This window comes from Adiantum capillus-veneris, chromosome 27 (assembly GCF_014529385.1).
Source record: "Adiantum capillus-veneris isolate H3 chromosome 27, ASM1452938v2, whole genome shotgun sequence".
NCBI lineage: Eukaryota > Viridiplantae > Streptophyta > Polypodiopsida > Polypodiales > Pteridaceae > Adiantum > Adiantum capillus-veneris.
In genome coordinates, this window is record NC_140957.1 from 16,065,355 (window position 1) to 16,084,330 (window position 18,976).

An 18,976-nucleotide genomic window follows, 5' to 3' on the forward strand; every position below is an offset into this window, starting at 1 on the left:
AGTTGTGCAAGCATCACACCCCTCATTTTTTGCAGTCCTCCCTCCCACCTCTCTAAGGGAGGCAATGTAGGTGAGCCACTTTCGTTTTCTGTTTGGTCCTCTCTCGCAGGTCTCCTTTGTGTGTGGCAGGCGTGCGGTGCTCAATCAAGGCGAGCGGGGGCCAAGGATGGGGAATGTATTTCCTCAACAAACGATAGATCTCTTCGTCGAAGATGGCCAAGCTTTGGGATGGTTCCATGATGCTCGGTGTGAGGAAGACGTTCTCGAGTTTTTGGTGGTGGCTCCTTGGCGGTAGGTGATGGAGTGTTCAGACTCCCCCATGTGCGATTGGCTTAATGGTATGGTGGTCTACTGCTCTTTTCTTGCGCGATGGGTGTTGTATGGGAAGGGTTTACCCTGTGGCAAGGGGTTTGCCTTGTGTGGCAACCATCCATGTTTTTGTTGGTGGGCTTCTATTTTCGAGGGTGACTCCCTAATCAACTTGTTTATTTGTATGCTATCTTGGTACCCCTATTGAATTGTTGCTGTCCTAGCTCGATTTGGGCAGGACTTTGCAATGCTTTTATGTGCAGGTAATATAATCTAACTCACGTTCGTGAGTATTGCCAAAAAAAGTAGAAATGTGAGTATCACAAAAAGAAATGCACATTGAAGAAAGCCATGCCACACTTTTATATAAATGGTAAAAAAACTAGCGACTTTTCGATGTCTATGAACTTTTCATTGTCCTTACCATTCGACTCCCCTAAGGTTAATGTCAATTTTACACCCAATTAATGTTTTTCCCAAACTGTGGAGACCTACAAATTAAGCAGCCCCACACAGACACAAACTTCAAGAGGGTTGTATTGACATTCTATTACAATGGCTTAGGCCTTAGGTCACGCTTGGTTGATTTCACACGGAAGGCCAGCTTCTCCACCTAAAACCCTGGCCATTGTGTCTGCAAGCCCTTCTGCTTCCGGCAGGGCACGCCAGTTTCCAGGAGCTACCAACCGAAACCCTAGTCTGTACAGGTACGTGTCAATCTTTTGATTTTGCCAACAGGTTCATCCATTTGTCCTTGTGTAGGTAAAGAGTGTGCGTGCATACGTGCGTGTTGATTCTTTGCGTTGCAGAAGTAAGCTTCCTTGTGATTATACCTTTGTTGCACGATGTCGGACGAGGAGACGACGAAGGAGGAAAAGGAGCTTGACCTCAGCCATCCTGACGTTGTCACCAAATACAAGCTTGCTGCTGAGATTGTCAATAGTGAGCTCTACAACCTGTTAATACTTGAATTAGCTTCTGTATGTAGAGCTCGTCTTCTCGCAGTTTTGGACCTGCATATGTGTTGTAAGTATGGCATTTTGATTTTCTTTGAGGAGTTGCCAGTTCTTGACTGCATTTTTTGCCTTCTCAGAGGCATTGCAGGTCATAATAGCTGAATGCAAACCAGGAGTGAAGGTTGTTGACCTCTGCGAGAGAGGAGACTCTTATATCAGAGAGTAAGAAATCTTACATACAGTTTTGAATTTCCTTTGGTTGAATGCCCAACAATTTCTGTGATGACCCTTTATTAAACTCTGTTGATTACAAAGCGTCCAGAAATGTTTCAGTTTATGTGTTTCTCTATGTTGGTTGCAGTCATCTCTTGTGTGCCTTTGTTATTCTTCAGTTTCCGTGTAGTCATCTTTTTGCACTCCCTAGTCTAATATGCTTGTGTCAAAGGTGCAGATGCTTTGATGGTCTTTTAAGTCAGCACGAGTGTTAGTTGTGGCTTAAATCACCTTTACTTGGCATCTCAGAATTTTTTGTTGATTGCTCATTAATGACCATGCAAGTTTGACATGAACATTGCGAGCAATGGTGTAGAACTAGTGGGTTTCACAGCTTTTATGCACCAGTTTGCTCATGTAAGTTGAGACAAGTTTGTTTCCTTGATTGCCTTAAAATTGACCAAGAAAGTTTGACATGCACATGCAAGCATGGTGTAGAGCTAGTGGGTTTCACAGTTGTTTCCCTGGCTTGCTCACGTAGGTGGTTGAGACCAATTTGTTTTGGTTTTGAGGTCTCATGTATTACTGTAGAAATGTATGGTATGTTGGAGGGATAACTAATATATTTGTAACCTTTTTCAATTAATGGTAAATGTGGCTCTTGCTGCATCCAGAGTATTGATTTTGCTCAACCAGGTTTTCCTGAATTGCTCAGAATTCACAGCATCAGTGCTGAATGAAGGTTGAACAAAGTAATTAGGTTTTTCTGATTGAATCATTCACATTTTATTATGCTACTGTAGAATATTGACACAGTTCTTCTATATTTACCATTACATCATTGTCGATATAAGTGAAAATGCCATACTATTTAGTCATTATCTTGCTTCATCAAGGTGGTTGTATAGTTAATGTGATTCATGGTAGAGATGATTGTTATTTTGTGCGCTTCTACAATCATATTATCTTTAGCTTGCAAATTTCTTAATAGCCTTTATCATTTGCTCCTGAAAGAGAACATTGATGATGTTATTGTTTTGTGAAGAGTATTTCAACAATGGGTAGTTATTGTTTATCTTTGTACCGGCAGGCAAACTGCAAATATTTACAAGAATGCGAAGAAGAAGATTGAGAAAGGGGTTGCATTTCCGACTTGCATTTCTGTGAACAATGTAGTTTGCCATTTTTCACCTCTTGCGAGCGACGAGACTAGAATTTCACAGAGTGATATTGTGAAAATGTAAGCATTCTCCTTGAGTACTAAGGTGTCAAGTTTCTATTCTGTTTATGCTTTAGTCTCTGAAGCCAAGAAGGCCAAAAACTCACATTTTAGCGTCACCACGGAAATAGCAGACACTTTTTTGCTAGGTTGCATCTGTAAACACCTTTTTTGAAGGGCTTCCAGAAGGTAGGATTGAGCTATACAAACTAAAGTATATCATGCGACATGATCGTTTTAACAAATTTTTTTGTTCTGATCACAGCGATCTTGGTTGTCACATTGATGGATTTATCGCAGTTGTTGCTCACACACATGTAGTGCAAGAAGGTGTTGTGTCTGGTAGGGCTGCCGATGTCCTGTCCGCTGTTAACACTGCTGCGGAGGTTGCACTCAGGCTCATCAGGCCAGGGAGAAAGGCAAGCTGTTCTTCTTTTGTTTTATTGGATTGGGATCCACAAGAATGAATCGTTACTCATTACAGAAGAGATGTTTTTGCTGTAGAATATACGTAATATCGTCGAGCCTTCAATCTTTGAAGGAACATTTACTGTAATATCATTGTGCAGACTTTGAAACTTCTAGTATATAGCTAAGAAGTCGTGTCAAAAAGTGTGCCTCACAGAAAGATGATCAAACAGGGATTCTATGATTATCTTTCTGAAGCTCATCATAATTGATACATCGTGCATCTGTTTTCAAAACTCTCGTATTGGCTGGCACTGTAAGACCGACCACAACTTTCTAAAGTCGACTTCACAAACATCGTGGTTAGACGCAAGCTTCTACTATTTCTCTAGTAACTTGTCCAATTAGGGCGGTTTGCTTCAAGAAGGCTGAGACTTTTGAATAGAAACATCCATTTTAGCTTGCCAACAATTGTGCTTATTTTTTGGCTACATCTTGATGCAGGCTGCATTTGTAAGCTTTTGTAGGGACGGGTTGTACCAGATCATACTTTTTTGTGGATGTGCTTAGCTATAGTGCTTTCGTATTAGACTAAGCAATGGCATTTGAATATTGGATTAAATATGAAGATAGAGCATGGCTCATCAATGTGATTATCTTTCTATCATGGGAAAGAGATGACTTTATGAAGGGAGTATGGCTCTCGAACAATGGTATGCTTTCAAGATAGATCGAGATTTGGAAAGACATTGATGGATAGTTTGCCTCAAAATGAAACTAGCGTACCTAAGTGTCGGAACTTGCTCGTCTCTCATGAGTCATCCTTCGAGAGGTAAGCATTGCCACTCTAGAATCTTCATGATTTGTGCCTAATCCATTGAAACTGATTGGTGCTTCTGGTTAATATAACCCCTCTCGTCTAGCACTCTAGGTAATAATTGGTTAAAGGTTACATAGCTCAGCTCGCAGGAGGCACATGAACAAAAAATTCATAGACCTTGTCGAGGAAAAAATATTATGTTGAGTGTTTATTTGAAGAAAGAGGTTGAAGATTTGTTCATTCCATTCTGCCATGTATCCCCTCCTACTTTATGGCTAGAGATGTTTTGAATCCTCATAACTATAATAGCAAGAATACAAACCTCATGTGCATTGCAGGATATTGTAGCATAGTAGAGGAAGATACAATTCATACAATTAAGGAGTAATAGTATGTAATTGTCCAGTAGATATCATGAAAGATTGAATTATTGAATACAAGTATGGTAATTGAGGTACAAGTTGATGTGAACCCTCATGGGTATAGCATGAAATTATGATTAGTCGAATGCACTTACAAAGCAACACGCTTCTCAAAAGTATAGTGCTCATAGATTGATGCCAATAGGTTCCAAAGCTCCTTAGCATTTCGCCAACGCCTACACATGTTTTAATATTTTTGGAGTATTTTTAACAATGATGAAGTACGGAATATCAGAATTGACTTGCTCCCACAAAGCCCCTAATGCTGGCTTCACAATCTACTCAATAATGAAGAACTCGAGATTATATGAATCAAACATTACCATCATCATTATCACCCAATTTCAATGGTTCGGAAAAGCTAGAAGAGTGGGTGTCGTCACCAAGTTTTCAGCTACGTAGGTGGTATATGTTTACCTAAAGCAACTTGGATTCAGTCACATGATACATTTGTTGTAATAGACTTGGACACTCCAAGTCAAGAATCTACCGCGATAGCACAAATAACCACTTCAAAACAATTCACAGTTTACAATTGATTCGACACTGGCCCGGCGGAGTTCCGTGCCTAGAGATATTGGCCCCAAAGATTGGCGCCCCTCGGTATTTCTTTTTGTATTATCTGTGTTCAAAGTACAAGAGTGCGGGCAGACGCTCGTACTCAGACTTTGCGTCCAGATGTTCTGAGTTATGAGGCCCTTGCCAGCTAATTTAAAGAGTACAAAGGATGCCAAAAGCAGAGCCCCCAAAAGCTGCCATAAAAAGATGTCCCAAAAATAGACTTACAATTTTTTAAAGCATCTAAAAAATTGACGCTCTCTCTTTCCAAACTTGCGTAGAATAAAAATGCACTCTCTCTCATCAATTGCGTAGAAAATTCCCACGCTAAAGTAGCCCATTGCGTATCAAAAGAAGTCAAAAATCCGCCGAAAAATTGGCCCTGCTTTTCGGTAGAGTCCGTACACTGCCACGTGGTTGGTCCGTAGACTGTGCCGCAATTTTCGGGAGTACAGTGCCAAGTCAGCATTGTCGTTGCCAGCCAGGTCAGCATTTCAGCCCAGCACAGGGGTGTGCATTGGGCAGCCACGTCATCAGTTTGTGACATTTGAACCTCTTCCCTCCATAGTACATACTAGTAAGAAGTGAATGTTAGCGTCAAGAGAATAGACTTAGATAATCGGGAAAAAGTTTGTCCAGGGCAACCAACCCCAGCCACAACATATTGCCCAATAATGCTTTAGATTCTTGTGCACACATCAAAGTGGAAATTGTCACAGACTTGGATACCCCAAGTCGAGAATTCGACACGACACACGAGAGAATCATACTTCACAACTTGAAAACTTGAGTCGACATGGCTTGACGTAGTATCGTGTCCAAAGGTATTGGCCCCAAAACTTGGCGCCCCTTTCAATATTTTATTATTATGAGCAAAGTACAACACCCGAAGGGGTCTTCTGCTCTTAGACTCTGCGTCCAAATGCCGCGAGGAGTGAGGCTCCTTGGGCTTTTATTCTTACAAGGGATGCTCCAAAAGGAGAGTCCCAAAAGCTTCTAAACTCAAAAGCAACAATTCCCAAAAGCAATTGGTTAAAACTCAGCCCTGAAAAGCAAGCAGCCCAATTTGTGGAATTTCGTACAACAGTCACATCAGCATGTCAGCTTGTTAGGCGGAAATCCGTAATGCTGCAACGTCGTGGCACTCATCAACGTAGATTGCGGGTCCTATCGTATAGTCAGCCATGTCGTCTGTCGCACAGTTTGCCTGTACAATTTTTGCCACGTCATCAACGGTGTCTGGGCAGTACTGTCATGTCATCATTTTGTGACCTCTTGAAAGAATTATAATCGCCCTTAATTACGCCTGCAAAACAAACATAAGCTATAATCGAGTTCAATAGACCTTGACTTTACGTATCGACACACGAGACGACACAAATGCAACACGTGTACAAAGATGACAGTCACATCACATTCAGGTCATATCGCATAAAGTCTAGGACCATGATTCCTGGCAACGTATTTAGCAATCGCATCTAGATTCGCACCGGACTCACATGTCATTGACGTCGGATTAGTTAATCCCATATTACGATCATGTCTAGGAAGCTCATTCTAATCTAGGACCTTGATTCTTGGCAACGTATTTAGTAATCGCATCTATATCCATCTCATATCTCATTGATGTCGGATTAACTGTCACAAATTGGTGACGTGGCTATTGATTGCACACACCTGCCCGTTGGCTCCTGGTTGCCCATGGTACACACACTAGTTTCAGAAAACGCGGGGGATTGTTGACATGGCATGCCCGAAAAGTGCGGCGCGTTTCACAAGATTGATGACGTGGCATCCGCAGTCAATACATGAGTCGACGAGGTGTTGAATACACCAGGGTTGACAATGAGCATGTATGTGTCGTATATGTGTCGACAGGTGTTGAATACATCAGTGTTGACAGTAAGCATGTACGACATAGATGCAAACGAGGACGCTTGAGATTTCAAGAGGGGGGTATGTCACCAGCGTGTGACTACTATCTATCCTTTTTGTTGATTTCTTTCTTATTATCTATTTACTTTCACTTTTTGGAAACACCCCTCGGGAAATCTAACTGCCCTGCATTGCATAGCTAGTGTGGAACTATTCAAAGGGAGTCCAGGCTTGAGGGCAAGAGAGCACTAAGGTTGGACAAGGACTATGGTTAGCCAAGTGGGGTCATTGACTAGCCAAAGTGGAATCCTTTGCTACAGAGGCTACATTTCAGTTCTGGATGTGGCCGCAGTGTACAAAGAGGGTCGGATGACCTAGAAAGATACAATGGCAGCATCTCCTAAAATTTAGGGAACTGCTATTTTGGGACCTGAAAATGTGTTGACGTCATTACCTCCGGAATGCAAGGGGAACATTTTCTTACTCTACCGTGAAGTCAAATGGGCAACCGGTTGGGATATTTTTAGACGGCAACCCCGAAACGGGAAAATGCTTATAAATGTGCCAAGTGGCACCTTCTGGTGCACTTGCCTCATGCAACAAGAAGTGGCGCTGAATTTAGGAGGGGGAGAGCCTCATTTTCAGATTTGTCCCAGGTTAAGAGCTATGGAGTGCTTGCTTTCCCTCTTATGCACAGTGCGGTGCTAGGAGTGATGCCCTGCACGCTACGCACTGCCCTCTCTCTCCCCTTTGGCAGTATGTTATGCCCCTCTAGTGGGCTTTGCATTTGACCAATGTATAGTTGTGTGGGTTCATGCGCGATTGCCGAGGCAAGAGCCTCTTGCACAGGTACTGGATTAGCTAGCGGCTAATTCCCCCGTAGGTACAGATGAATTCGGAGAGGTTTCACGCCAGAAATCTCGTCCGATTCAAAGGGCAAGTAGCCCTACAGGTGCGGGAGCTCGAGGACTTGCTAAGGATGCGACCGGCACGCGAAACGGAGCCCGAAACAGTAAATTACAGCCTGCTGTGTATTTTTGCAGGTTTAGGGTTTTGGCCCTAAACGGACCCTAATACCCCCAGGAGGTTCGGGGACGCAAGGGGACTGCTATACAGGTGATCTGGCGCATTTTCAGGGCCGAAAACAGAGAATTCAGCGTGCTGCAGATTCTCGCCAGGTTTTGCAAAGTGCCCGTATGCGTCGGGAAAGTCGGTCAATGCGTGGGAATACTGACTGTGAAGGGCCCTAGTACAGTTATGCTGCCGAAATCAGGCCGGAACAGTTGGAATTCAGCCAGGTTTGTGCGGGGCAGCTTGTAGGGATCCACAACATTTATTCCCTCTTTTAAAGAATAAAGAAATACCGAAAGGGGTGCCTAAGTTAGGGGCCAATCTGGTGTCGGTCTTCTCATACAGGTGCATTCTAGCATCTGTATCCCATTCCCCTCTCTTGTGTCACTATAGCGCAGGTAAAATAGACGACTAATAATGGGTGAAAGCTAAATCAAGGTTTGAAGTAAAGTCTACCGCCGTTTTTGGATTGTACAGGCCGGTTTCAGTGTCTTGCTTTATTTTTATAAGTTTTAGGCCCTTCAGCCGGGGTACCATAAGTCGGGAACAACTTTATTGACAAGTTCCATTATTGGTGGCCCTTCTCTCCTTTAGGCCATACCACGTTATCACTTTGTGACATTGTCAGCGCGAATCACGGGCATTGGTACAGTGCCACTTCATCATGTCAGCGGGAACACGAAAGATCCGTACAGCCTTGCCACGTCATTAGTTGGCTGCATATTTCTTCTTTCTGGGCGTGTGTGCTTTATGATAGGCCCCATCGGATGGGGTGCCAGAAGTCAAGAACTCTTTTAATAATTAGGCCCATTCGACGAAGACCTGTAAGTTGGTAAGGCTTCTTCTTCTGTTTTTGCTAGGGGTTAGGCCCCTCGGCCAGGATCTGTAGGTTGGCTTGGGTTAGGTTGGAGGAGCCCTAAACTGCCTGGTCTTCAGTGGCTTGACACGTCAGCAGTTTTTGATAAAAGGCCCCTGGTCTTAGTAGCAGTGCACATGAAAAGCGACAAGGCCAAAAACTGGCGCAAGAAATAAATTCCGCGTTTTGCAGCAGTCTCTGCAGTGCCTGGTCAGCCTGCTCCATGAATCGTGCTAACATCCGTACAGTTTGCCACGTCAGCTGTTTTGCGGCTTTTTGTGTTGCAGCCATGTCATCATATCAATTGGCTCCTCCAGGGTAGCGGGGGAGCTGCGACATGCTTTTCTTCGACGCTGGTGCAGATGAGATCTGTTTTTTTGCTTTTAGCAGAGGTGAGATACAGTGGTAGTACCCTCCACCATGGTGGTTGCATCACAGGAGCTACCTTGATGTATAGCTTGATTATGGCCTAGGTCTTCTACTTTTCTATATTCATGCATACAGATTTGTACACCCCACGAGACAGGCTTCTTTTAGCATCTGTGGGGATTTTTGTACACAGTAATAGAGAGAGAAACAAGAGAAAAAAGAAAAAAGGTTTGCTTTGAAACCAATGTGAGGATTCAGTGTAATTCACAATTAGTTAACATTATAACTGCAACTGCCTCATATATCTCTAGGTTGCGAAGAAGTTCTATTTAAAGGTCGGGGTGGGGAAAAATTGGATCCTCTGATACGAGTGAACAATAGGGCAGGTCGCCAAGCCTTCATCACTTGCTCTATGCATCACCTCCGCTTGGCCTGATCAAGCACCGCACCATATTGAAATAGCACAGTGTGATCTCGCACATGCTCAAGAATGAGAGAAATTGAGCTTGGCAAGTCAAGCTTGAGATTGCTCCAATAGCTATGATTGAATGGATACAATGTTGGGGTGTTCATATTCTTCTCTAATGATTCTTCCCTACCTACTGCAGAAGGTCAAGAGACAAATCATGATTTTGTCCAAGCCGTGTTTTCATTAGATTCATAATTTTAACATTGATGATTGGCCAGGAAATTTAGAAGTTTAACATTTGTGATTAATTTATTTGTTGCTACTGCTATCTGTACCTGCAAAACATGCCATAATTATTATTTTTTCTTTCTCTGATCCAATTTAAATGCGTTTATCAAGATGCTTATGGTAATCTATGGGTATTGCAGAATAAGGATGTGACAGACGCTCTTCAAAAGGTTGCCGCTGTCTATGATTGTAAAGTAGTTGAAGGTGTTTTGAGCCACCAAATGAAGCAGTTTGTGATCGATGCAAACAAAGTAGTTCTGAGTGTGACGAATCCAGAGACGAGAGTGGATGATGCAGAGTTTGAAGAGAATGAGGTCTATGCTGTGGATATTGTGATGAGCACTGGTGAAGGCAAGGTAGTGAAATTGTCAATCAAGGAACCTTGTCAACTGATTTTGTAAATTATAACTGCTTTTCTGTTATGTGCAGCCGAAGCTTTTGGATGAAAAACAAACCACAATCTATAAAAGAGCTCTTGACAAGAATTATCATCTAAAAATGAAGACCTCAAGGCTTATATTTAGTGAGATAAATCAAAAGTTCTCTATCATGCCTTTCACAGCCAGGTATAGGTCCACAATACACGTGTCAGTGCTCCCTTTTATCATCACATTTTTGCCTTGCCCAAAAGGGGTGAGGCCTCAGTGATACCTTCCCTTCTTGTTAATAAGAAGGGGAGGTTATTTTAAAAAAAAATGCACAGTTTTTGATTGGTTGAAAGAGAGAAGATACTCATTACAAAGACAAGCCAGTGTATTCACATCAGTACTGGATCATGGAAAGGAGTCTCATGAGTCATCTATATAGTATATATAATTAGTGTATGATAGCTTGCCATTTACAGGCAGGCCTCGTGATTCTATCACTAGTTTTCTGAAATTTTTCTTTTGGCTATAATATGGTAGGTCCTTGGAAGAAGAAAAGCGTGCTCGGTTAGGGCTGGTGGAGTGTGTTAATCACGAGCTTTTGCAGCCATACCCGGTTCTTCATGAAAAACCAGGTTCTCTTTTGAACCATTCCTGCCTTGTCTCAAAGCTTTGCTTAAATGATGCCTTTATTTATGCTTCATCAGAGGTGAAGCTAGCAGTCATGATGTTGTGCTCATCCCTCACCTGTAGTCCATTACTCTCCACTTTTTTCTGGGAAGAGATTATTGTTACCATTCAAAGTGGACTGACAAGAAGTTTTTACTATATATCTTACAGGTGATTATGTTGCTCATATAAAATTCACCGTGCTACTGATGCCCAATGGCTCAGATAAGTTAACTGGCCATCCACTACAAGAAATCAATTGCAGCAAAGCTCTTGAGGATCCTGAAATCAAGGCATGGTTGGCCTTGGGAACGAAGGCAAAGAAAAAAGGTGGAGGAAAGAAAAAGAAAGGTAATACTGCCTAGAAACTTACTTATGCACTCCTGTAGGAGATCAAATCTTGCTTCCATGGCCTTCTTAACGAGAGGCAAGTGTTCTCAGATGTAGCATGTACTACATGCAGGTAAGAAAGGGGACGGTCAAGAGGAGACTGCAGATACTGCTATGGAGGGTGCAGAAGCTTGAGTCATATGCAAGTCAATGTAGCCATGTATTTGAGAAAGAGTACTGTCCCTTGGCAGCACATGAATTTTGCGGATTGTCCATTTTAACATTCTCTGAAGAGAGCATACACACTTCTTTTGTTGTTTAAACAGCAGAGAAAGAGTAAGGCTTTGTTGTCTATGGAATGTCGTTTCACCACTACTTTAATATTCCCATTGTGAATTTTTACATATAGGGAATTATGCTACAATGTTTCTGTTTGTTGATCCACACTTTGTCATTGCGTTGAGTTTCAAAAGTGTGGAACTATTCCTAATTTGTCCATTCTTTAGGATGTACTAACAGTTAATTATATTTGGAAATTTACGGATCATTCTTGCGAGAGTTAAAAGCCCTGAATCTATTTTGTATGTTTTTCTTAATGGGATGGGAATGTGATCAGTGCCTTTAATGCTCTACTTTTGAGTTTCATAAAGGAATCTACAAACAACTTAAATCAGCCATTTCTTGTAATACGAGTTCGGTATCAGTTTAGTGGTGAAGTGGGTTTTTTTTCTGTGTGTAGATTTGTAAATGTTTAGTCTTGGATTATTTTTCAGCTAGTTACACGCTTGAACTTAGTGCTTTGTGGTTCGGTGGTTGTGGTTTGTCATCGTAATGAGTGTAGGCATTGTATGCAATTTTGGGGGTATTATAACATGAAATTCCACAAACTTTGACTGTCGTTACCTTGTGGAGATGGTATGTTCTCGCTCGCTGTTTTCACACGCCTGCACAATTTCCTCCCATGTGGTGCAGATGTGTATCTCGGACAATGTTGAGTGCTGTTGTATCTTGCAATACTCTTGCTTGCTTGATGATGTCAAATGGATTTGTGGTACTGTAGGATTTTTGGATATATTGTGTTGCGGGAATAATACCAAATTAGCCGCATCTTTCCAGAACCAAATCAAGTCCTTTCCTTGGTCTGACATGCGTCATATGAGTAATGTGTCTAGTTCTGTATGGTGCCATGCAGTACAACTGCGCTTGCTGAACAAGTGGCATTCAAGGGGAGTGGAAGGTCATTCTACATTTTCTAAGCACATTCGATGGTGTGCTGAAGTCACTTTTGCAGGGTTCAATCCATAGTGACCGAGGCATGCTTGGCTCTTCCTAGACCAGTAGAAACTCCAGACAAGGTGCAGGTGGAGGCATGCAGGTTTCTCTCCAGTTGAGAGGCAATGATTGTGCTTCATGAAGGCTTCTCATTTCACACCGGCCAAAGGCTCGATGCACATGGGCTTGTTACCTGGAGATGTATTTAAAGCTCTCGACTCCAGAGCTGGTGGTTTTGCCAGTCAACAAGTAGTATTGGCCAACAGAGCTTGACCATGGCAAGGATCCGTATGTTGGTGAGGTTTATCATGTGGGAATCCAGTGATGGCTCCAGTATGTTCTCAATGGAAATGGTCAATGAATGATTGGTGCTCTAAAGCGGTTAATGGCAAATGGCTTTGCAAATGGATTGTGGTTCTCTGCAATGGTTCATCTGGTATTGAAAGCCGGGGCACCACAACGAACTTCATCTATATTGAAGCTTGCAGAGAAGCACCTTGTCTCCAGAGATAAAGACTCCAATTGATAAGGTTGCCATCAAATCTAGCTTTTCCACTCTCTGCATGCATTCACTTACGACATTTTGAAGGTGCATGCATGTCACACAAGAAGGGGACTTATACGCTTCTTTAGCGACTTTCGACAATAGGTTGTTGCTAGTAGGCCCTACTCTGGTACGAAGCTTGGTTGAATCCCTTAAAATGGAGAGCAGCTTTGACTTCTTGAAATTCTGGCTGAGGTTGCACAAAGAACGATGAGGTATGCTGGAGAGCACAAGATTAGTGAGTCGCTTTTCCAATCGAGATGATGGAGAGGGAGTGTGTATTTGGGAGGGAATTTCTTTCATGAGCATTTAGAGAAAATAAAAAAGTTTCAATATCCACTCTACATTTAAAGTTAGAATTTGACCATGGTAGGAAAGTGCTCATCAATACCATGGGATTATCAATACCTTGATTATGCTTTTTTTTTTTGGCAAAACCCACAATATGTGGGTGAATATATTAGACAAACCAAAAATTACAAGATAGTCTGTGCTCGACACGAGCCACGGAAGCCATAAACAACCGTCAGTTAACTTTTCGATGCTGATCAATACCTTGATTATGCTTTTGCTGTTTTTGTTTCTCCAAGTCACATTTCACCATTTGCATATCAAGCATTGAGAAAGAGATTCTTGCATATACTTTTGTCACCTTGGATTTGTGGTTGGATCATGATGCACCACATATGAAAGATCATGGGATTTTTATATAGGCTTGTACCGAAGGGTTTGAATTTGCCATAGCCTTCGACCATACAAAAAGTTCTAAAAGATACAAGCGGATCTCCAATCATTCCATTGTTCATAGTTTAAAAGGATTAGCAAAGTTCCAATAGATACCATATGCATTTGCTGTGTTAATGAGGTGCCATCGATATGCTATCAAGATATTTCAACAATAAGACTTCCTGCATTTGTCAAATTTTTTGTTTTTTCTTCGTTTTATGTGTTTTCACTTAGTTGCTTTTCTATATTGCTTGTTTTGCTGACTCTTAGTGTGCTTGTGTTTGCTTGATTGGACTTGATCCTCTATACAAAGTTTTCGTACAAGTTGTTTGCAAAAGAGTTTGAATCAACTTTGAATCTAGTTCTTGCTCTTAGCCTCTTCGTCGAGATGCCCTCAATTTTGCTTACTTTAATAGCCACCTTCAGTAAGTAGAGTAATTTCTTTAGCATTTGCAAACTCCTCTTGAGTGGTTTCCATTTGGGGATGTCTCTGCTTCCTCTATTGGTGGTTTAGAGGTTTGTTGATGGATTATTGGTGTTTCCCATTGGTCCATACATTTCTAGCGTAGATTGTTTTTTTGGGTTTCGTTTTGTTTTGGGAAGCTACCTTCACCGCTACTAACCTTCATGTCACCTCTCTCCCCTTGGAACATTTTGGTTGGTATGCTGTTGGTTTGAGGTGAAGTTTTAGATGCTACCAAGAGTTCTCTCTTATATAGGTTGTGGTCAAGGCATTACCAATCTAAATGTTCCCAGGGGAGATAGGCGACATGAAGGTAAGCAAGGGTGAAGGTTGTTGTTGGTTCAAGGTGTTCTAAATTTTAGATGCTGCTTAAGTCCTCTCTTGTGCAAATAGTGATCAAGGTGTGGTCACATTGTTTACTCTCTTTGGGAGGGGGTGTTTTCCTTTGGCCTTTTAAAAGTTCTAATAGTCTTTGGCTTTCCTTTTAACTCAAATGTATTAGCTTGCTCATGGATCGGCATGATTTGAGCATTGGGGTCAAATGAGTTGGGTCACTTAACAACTATTCTCTCAGTGTCATTGAATTAGTTTAGATGACCAAATGAGAAACTTCAAACTTCAAATGACTTCAGATGACTAGATGAGAGACTTCAGACTTGAGACGATCAGCTAATAGATTCAGACTTCACATGACTTGGCATCAAACTTCAAATGAACAACTGGATGAAAATGAAATGGACAATTTAGACAATGAATGAAGGAAACTCAGAAAGTAGTTTAGATTCAAATTCAAATTCAAATTGAGAGTACAGTTGGTTACAGGTGGAATCAAATTTTGGATTATAGAATTTAGATGCTACAACTAGTCAGCACTGATTGCTGGTGAACTCTCCTAAGCTCTAGAGTACAAGATACAAGCGTCAAGAAGACTAAGAGTAGATCAAGAGATCCCAAAATGAGATTAATAGGCTCTATTTATAGGTATAGACACTCGTTTCTGACTCGTCAGTAGAGTTTGGCAGTCTGCGATTGTCATTTCAATGTGCAATCTGGCAAACTGGTAGTAATTTTGGAAAGCCTCAACTTGTAGGGGACTGATCCCACCATCTACAATCCTCCTTTCCTTTCTTGAATTTTGTCATAAAAAAATTTATAGACATAAAGGCTTCATTTCTTCTGTTTGCGCTTCGGCTTGTCTGGAGCCTTCTTTACCTATGGTCGCTGAACGGTCTGAGCTAGTGTTCTAGTAGATTTGATCACCATCAGGTTTTGTGGAGTGCTAGAGGTTGCATTCTCCTTCACAATGATTCTCTAGATAGCCTCTTGCTCTAGTTGCTCCCTTCTCTGTGTTAGCATCTAGAACTTCGTAGGGTGTCAGTTGGTGCCATTTCGTCGTGTTTGGATCATATAGAGTCTTCTTTCCCTTTCTCATTCTTGCCCTCACTAGCTTGTGGTAGATGGATGTAGTTGTTATCCACCCAATTAGGTCTGATTGATTAATATTAACTCTAGCTTCAAAGAATTTCAAACACTTCCTTGAACTGGGGCTCATGACTGGCTTTGTTAGCCAATTCTTTCTCCCTTTGGGATCTTTGAAGCTTCTACTGACAGTTGAAGAAGATCAATCATGCACTTTATCACCCTACATGGTCTTTCCATTGGGCCATCATATCTCTAAAGTTGACCATATCATCTTTCAGTTTAGAGACAATATCTTTCTTTTCAGTGGCATTAATACCAATTTCCTAGCAATTTAGAGAGCATTGTTGCGCTCATTCCGATCACGAAGTTGGTCGATTATCTGAACATACGTCATTCTATGTGCTGGCTCATTGTACATTAGGTAAAGCACTGGATAGAACCTTGGGAGCTCATCTTCCTTCATTGGCAAGTTATACATCAATAGAAAGAATCTAGCACAACTTCAATGTAGTTCATGAAAATCTCATTTTCAAAAGTCATCATTTCCCTCATCTTTGCTATTGGATGCATTATTCTCTAGTAGAGAAGCTACCCTAAGATTCAAGATTCTTTTAGAAATTTTCATCTTCTGGAGTGTGCCCTTGACTTCAGTCCTTTTATCCTTCATGCACTTATAAGTAGGTCAATTACCTAATAGTACTTCCACACTTGAATCCTAAGACTCTATCATCTTCCTTATTTGAGGACTTCTTCCTTCTTCCTAATAGTACTTCCACCTGACTCTTCAGACTCTATTCATTGTTGTCATCTTCCTTATTTAATGTCAGCTTGTGGAATGATATACTCGAGGATTCGATCTAGCATTTGAACCACAATTGGGTGAGGAGGCAATTCATATTCTTCTTGCTCGTGGTAGCTCAAAGATTTCTACTAGCCCCAACATATAGCATCTCGTACCTCTCCATATTCAAATAAGAATTGTCATCTCATTGAGATAATTTTGAATTTTCTTTTCCCTTCAAAGCTTCTTGTTCATACTCAGACACCGATTTGAGAAACTTGAGCTTGTTTCAAAATTTGTTTCTATTCCTTTGTGTAAATACCAAGTGCTGTTGAGTTTGACCAGTCTATTGGTCTAGGGTCCGCTGTGGTTGGTTATCTGATGTTTGCTCAAGCTATATTTTTAGAGTTTGATCAGGCTGCTATTGGGATTGATGTAGTGTTTGTCAGCCTATCCAACTTCTCGCCTTTGATCTGGAGCTCCTTGGTCATCATCTTTAGACTTTGGATTAGACCTTAGATCTTGTTCAATAGTATCATCTTCTTTATCTTCTTCATCATCTTCCTATCCAAGCTGCCCTGGATGTACTCGTTTAGAGGTTGATTGGCTAGTGCATTTGTGTACTTTGCTACCAATCCTCTAGAGTACTTTCAATTTTGTGAACCACATCTTTCAACTCACCCACGTATACTGTGATGTTACCTTCATGGTCAATTGTATTGATGAGAGAGTGGTAGATGCTTGCTTTTGAGTTATAGTTGATTCAAATGTAGCTTTCTTCTCTTGAAGTTCTTTTACCAAGTTTTTGTTGATAATTGACAAATTGGAGTTAAATTTTCCCAATTCACGTTATCTTTTTCAAGCTCTTTTATGGACTTCTTGTACTGTTCCGCATTTACTTGTTCCTCTTGAAGAGCATTACAAAACTTCAAAACTTCATACTTCCACTCATCAATCTTGTTGACCTTCTTTGCTAGTTGTTCCCTTAAATGTGTCAGTTCAATACTCTCTCGACTGGTTTGAGCTTCTGTCATTTGGGTGAGATGTTCACTATTGTATTCTAGCCTGTTTGAATTGTGGCTATACAACCATCAATTATAGTTTTTTTGGTCACTATCATATCATACTTATGGTATTGGGTAAGATAGAGCTAGTGTGCCTAAAGTATCCAGCTGCAGTCGACCATGTAGTGGCTGTTTCTACAATGCATGAAGCCTATCAAGTAGACTTTGGGGACAAAAATTGTTGTGGTTGTTGTGTAGTTCTGACAAATGTTGGCGGCTAATTTCGTAGTTTTTTGTGTGACTTTTATCCTAGTTATCTTCTTGAGCTCTTTGTACAACTCGATTGCTGTTTTTGGGATTGTACATGGTATGATTACAATGGTCTTAGCATATGATAGTCCTTGTGCTAGATTAGTTGTCTCTTCAGCCTTCTTCTCTTCAGATGTTTCCACGGGTTTCTTAGCCTTTGCTTTCAACTTGTCCGAACACTCCTTTGATAGAATTTGTTTCTTTGTAGGTTGTTCTAATGCCTCTGCCTGGTCAGTCTCTAGACTTTGTTTCTTTTTGGCTAGTGTTGACTATTTTGGTTGGTCTTCTAGTCCCGTCAACGCTAGTGTCTGGTCTTTCTAGCCTTTTGGTGTCACTAGCTTCAGAGTGACTGCTTGAATGTGGGAATGATCTCGCACGCAGGTGGTCCAATAGAAAAACTACGACATATACTAGGCCTTGAATAAATTTTGGTTTTCACCTTGGCTATTTGAGCCACGACATTGTTGTATAATACAGTGCTCAGATTAATGGGGCACTTGCTATCTAGTGCTCTGGCAAGTAGTGTGCTGAATACTTTTCCAGAAACATACATGGGATTGTTCTTTATACTAAGGGATTTAGCTACAAACTTGTAAGTAGCTTCATGTTCCAAAGCTGATTCATGGATACCTTGCTATCCAAATTTCCTTTTTGTTCTCAGGTCAGGTACTATTATTCATAAAAACATTGACTACATCAGTTGTGTATACCCCTACACTTTTGATGATAGGAAGTCTGAAATTATGAGCAATTATAGTAGCATTTAGCTGAATCTACCTTCCATTAATAGTGAATGTAGGAGTGTCAGGATTGAATGTCTCCATCACCAACTCTCTGACTGCCATATTTATGGGTATCCTTGCTGCCTCCATGAATAATGTGATGCCCCAATTTTTAAGCAACTCCTTCTTTGCATCCTTAAACACATATTTTTCTATGGCTTGGTAGGATATTTTTGCATGCTGCTCTTCTTCTTGTGCAGGTAGTTTTGATGCAGCCAACTCCAATTGTTGTGATGCTAAAACTACCTTCCTCGATTTGGAAGTCCTCAATTTTCCCATAGCTAAATTCTGAGAGGTCCCTTGAGTAGAGAAGGAGAACTTGCTTGAGGTGGCTGGTGATGGAAATAGAGTGTAAAAAAATGCAATTTCTTGCTCAGTGCGTGCAAGTAAGAGCGCTTGTGCAGAGGACCGTGTGTGTGCAAAGGGCGATGAAATGAACTTAGGGTCACAAAATTTCCTCATGATGATTCTAATTCGAGCCATGAATGGTCCACTCGTTTTGCACCTTTGTTGGTAAAGAAAAAAAATTATTGACA

The 18,976-nt window shown here is 41.2% G+C and overlaps 1 protein-coding gene across 1 annotated transcript; it reads left to right on the top strand.

Moving 5' to 3' along the window:
• The first annotated feature begins 850 nt into the window (after positions 1–850).
• Positions 851–11,571, top strand: ATG2 (metallopeptidase M24 family protein). The gene is made up of 10 exons (XM_086502536.1): positions 851–1,016; positions 1,119–1,251; positions 1,403–1,487; positions 2,569–2,718; positions 2,963–3,116; positions 9,914–10,129; positions 10,203–10,339; positions 10,679–10,773; positions 10,979–11,158; positions 11,271–11,571. Exons 2-10 carry the CDS (start codon positions 1,155–1,157, stop codon positions 11,330–11,332), a joined length of 1,176 nt encoding a protein of 391 aa, XP_086358662.1. The 5' UTR covers positions 851–1,016; positions 1,119–1,154; the 3' UTR covers positions 11,333–11,571.
• The last annotated feature ends 7,405 nt before the right edge of the window (positions 11,572–18,976 follow it).